Genomic DNA, 2779 nt, shown 5'->3' on the forward strand with positions numbered 1-2779 from the left:
CATTAACATGTCAGTCATAGAGAGACCCGGAGACAGACAGGAGAGAGGAAATACATTTACATTCTTCTGATTAAACAAAAGGGTTCAAGCAGACAAGAGCCATGTGGATGTATATTCGTCTGGGTACAGGATATAGAACGTGTTACCACATAAGACATCAGGAAGCACAGTGAGGGGTCTGTTCTCAGGGCACAGGGATCTTCTTATTAGATTACAATGTCTTACAATATTATAAAACCTTACATTCAGTTTGTAAAATGTCCCAAAATGTCCCAAAATGTCCCACTCATAAGACTTGATTAATTGCACTGCATGCCAAGAAACTGCAAGTAACTGTTAATATATTTTATGTGTGTTAATATATTTTTTATATGTTTTTAGGGGCCGTGGTGGCTCAGAGGGTTAGTGCACTGAGTTACTGATCGGTAGGTCAGCGGTTCGAGTCCCAGCTCCATCAAGTTGTCATTGTTGTGCCCTTAACCCTGTCTGGTCCAGGAGCGCTGTATCATGGCTGACCCTGCACTCTGACCCCAGTTACGCTGGGATATGTGAGGAAAAGATTTTACTGTGCAGTAATGTATATGTGACAAAAAGAATTAACTTATATTATATTATACACACTTACAGCCAACTGAACAGATCATATAAAAATACAAATCTACACTATACGTGCTATTTAGGGCATTTCCTTGCAGAGTTTTTGTAACATAAAAGAACAGGTTGTGAACTTATTAGCTCCTTAATTAACCTTACGCTAATCTCTCTTCTCAGTGCAGGAGGAGCAGGAGGAGAGGGAGCTGAATTAGTAGGGAGGAGCTTCATGATAACAGGAACTTATTGAGGGGTAGCCTATCCTAGTGTGTGTGTGTGTGTGTGTGTGTGTGTTTGAAAAGCAAGATAACTTATATGCAGTGCAGCTAGAAAAAAATTATTGGATTTTTATCCCAGTCCAGCTCTGTCCACTGTCTCTGGATTGCACACTCAGTTTCTGACTGGGTGAGTGTCTGGGGCTTTATAAACTCTGTTATTTAATGAAAAAATTCTTTAAATTTCTGAGAAATTCCCTTCGACACTTCTCCTGTTACAGCTGCTCTCTCTGACTCTGAGCTGCTCACAGCTTTCCCATAAACCTCTTTACACAGACTGTGAGTCTCTGTGAGGTCTGAAAGGTTCTGTTTAAGAGTCTCCAGCTCTCTGTTCTTCTCCTCCATCTGTCTGCTGAACTCTTCCTGCATCTTTGTTTTTGAGGCCAAAATGTTTCTCTGGAGTTCAGGCATGATGATCTTTATGAGGTCCATCCTGACCTCTCCCTCATACGCCTCCCTGATCTCCTCCATCTCCTGTTGGTGCCTCTCCTCCATCTCTCTCCTCTCCCTCTCTCTCTTTTCTTTTAGTTTCTTCACCTTTTCTTCCATTTCTGCCCTTCGGTCTACCTCTCGTTTCAGCTCCCTCTCAAGTTCTTTCTTTTTCTCTTCATCTCTCTCTTCTTTCATCTTTCTCTCCAGTTCAGTTGTTCGGTCATTCAGTTGTCTGATGTCTCCTTCATGCTCCAGGATTATTCCTTCCATTTTTCTCAGATAGTCCTGCACCTCCTTATCTATTTTTTCCTTTACCTCCATCTCCTCTCTCATTCTTTTTTCTTCTCTTTCCCTCAGGATCTTAGTCTCCAACACTCTAATCTGAGCTTCTGTCTCCAGGTAGATCTCACTGCTGTAGAATTTCTCTCTGCTTCCTTCCACCATTTTCTCTATCTTCTCCAGCAGCTCTGAGACCTGAGAACCATCTCCACTCTGGTTAATGTTGAGACAGTGAAACCTGTTCCCACATTTCTCCACCAGTCTCTGGACCTCCTGGTCTCCTGATTGAATAAACTCCTCAATATTCTTCTTCTGAAGTTCATCAGTGACACTGAATATGATCATGGTGTTTCTCCAACATCTCTCTCCGAAAATCTCCTCCATTTTCTCCAGCATCCCTCTCTCCTCTCCTGTAGGCTGCTTTACAGGTATGACCAGGAGGAAGGCGTGGGGTCCTGGAGCAGACAAATGGACACAGAGTCCCACGTCATGTCTCAGCTTCTCCAGAGAGAGTCCAGGAGAGAACCAGTCAGGAGTGTCCACCACAGTCACCTTCCTCCCAGCCACCTCCCCCTGTGTGCTCTCACTCTGCTGGGTGGATGTAGATGTAGCTGTAGATGTAGCAGCCTGGTTCCTCTCCTCTCTGCTCAGGATGGTGTTTCCTGCTGCACTCTTCCCAGACCCCGTCCTCCCCAGCAGCACCAGCCTCAGTTCTGCTACAGGAACCGACACTGGAGAATGTGGACTAGACGATTCTCCACCTACTAATAATAAAGAATAAATAATTTAATACAGAATCACTTACTTACTGCATTGTGGTGATTATGTTGTTCTCTGGCGGTGGACTGTAGGACAATAATGACTAAATCAGGTAGACCTAAGCCTTTTATGTGAAACAAACTTAAATTCCACAACACAATTATTTATTTATTTTTTTTTTTCACAGCAATTACATGTGTTGAGCTAGAATTAAACCTTTGTGTTATTTGAAGCCCCACCCATGAGTGATCTTTGCCCTATCACATGACAAAGACCAATCATGGCAGGTGAAGGCTAACATGTGCTTCTATTTCTCATTATTTGTTACTGATACTGTTTTATGCCAGAGTTACAATATTGATCTTTTCACTGTAATCTAATTAAAAATATGTGTCTAAATCTGATTATTCTGTCTCTTCATAGACATCTACCCCTAAACTAGT

The 2779-nt window shown here is 42.5% G+C and overlaps 1 protein-coding gene across 1 annotated transcript; it reads right to left on the minus strand.

Moving 5' to 3' along the window:
* Positions 1 to 271: 271 nt before the first annotated feature.
* LOC128511922 (GTPase IMAP family member 7-like) lies at positions 272 to 2579 on the minus strand. The gene is made up of 2 exons (XM_053484973.1): positions 2576 to 2579; positions 272 to 2338 (listed from the first exon to the last, which is right to left on the minus strand). The coding sequence occupies exons 1-2, from the start codon at positions 2577 to 2579 to the stop codon at positions 1029 to 1031; spliced, it is 1314 nt and encodes a 437-aa protein (XP_053340948.1). The 3' UTR covers positions 272 to 1028.
* Between the last annotated feature and the right edge of the window lie 200 nt (positions 2580 to 2779).

This window comes from Clarias gariepinus, chromosome 24 (genome assembly GCF_024256425.1).
Source record: "Clarias gariepinus isolate MV-2021 ecotype Netherlands chromosome 24, CGAR_prim_01v2, whole genome shotgun sequence".
NCBI classification, from domain to species: domain Eukaryota; kingdom Metazoa; phylum Chordata; class Actinopteri; order Siluriformes; family Clariidae; genus Clarias; species Clarias gariepinus.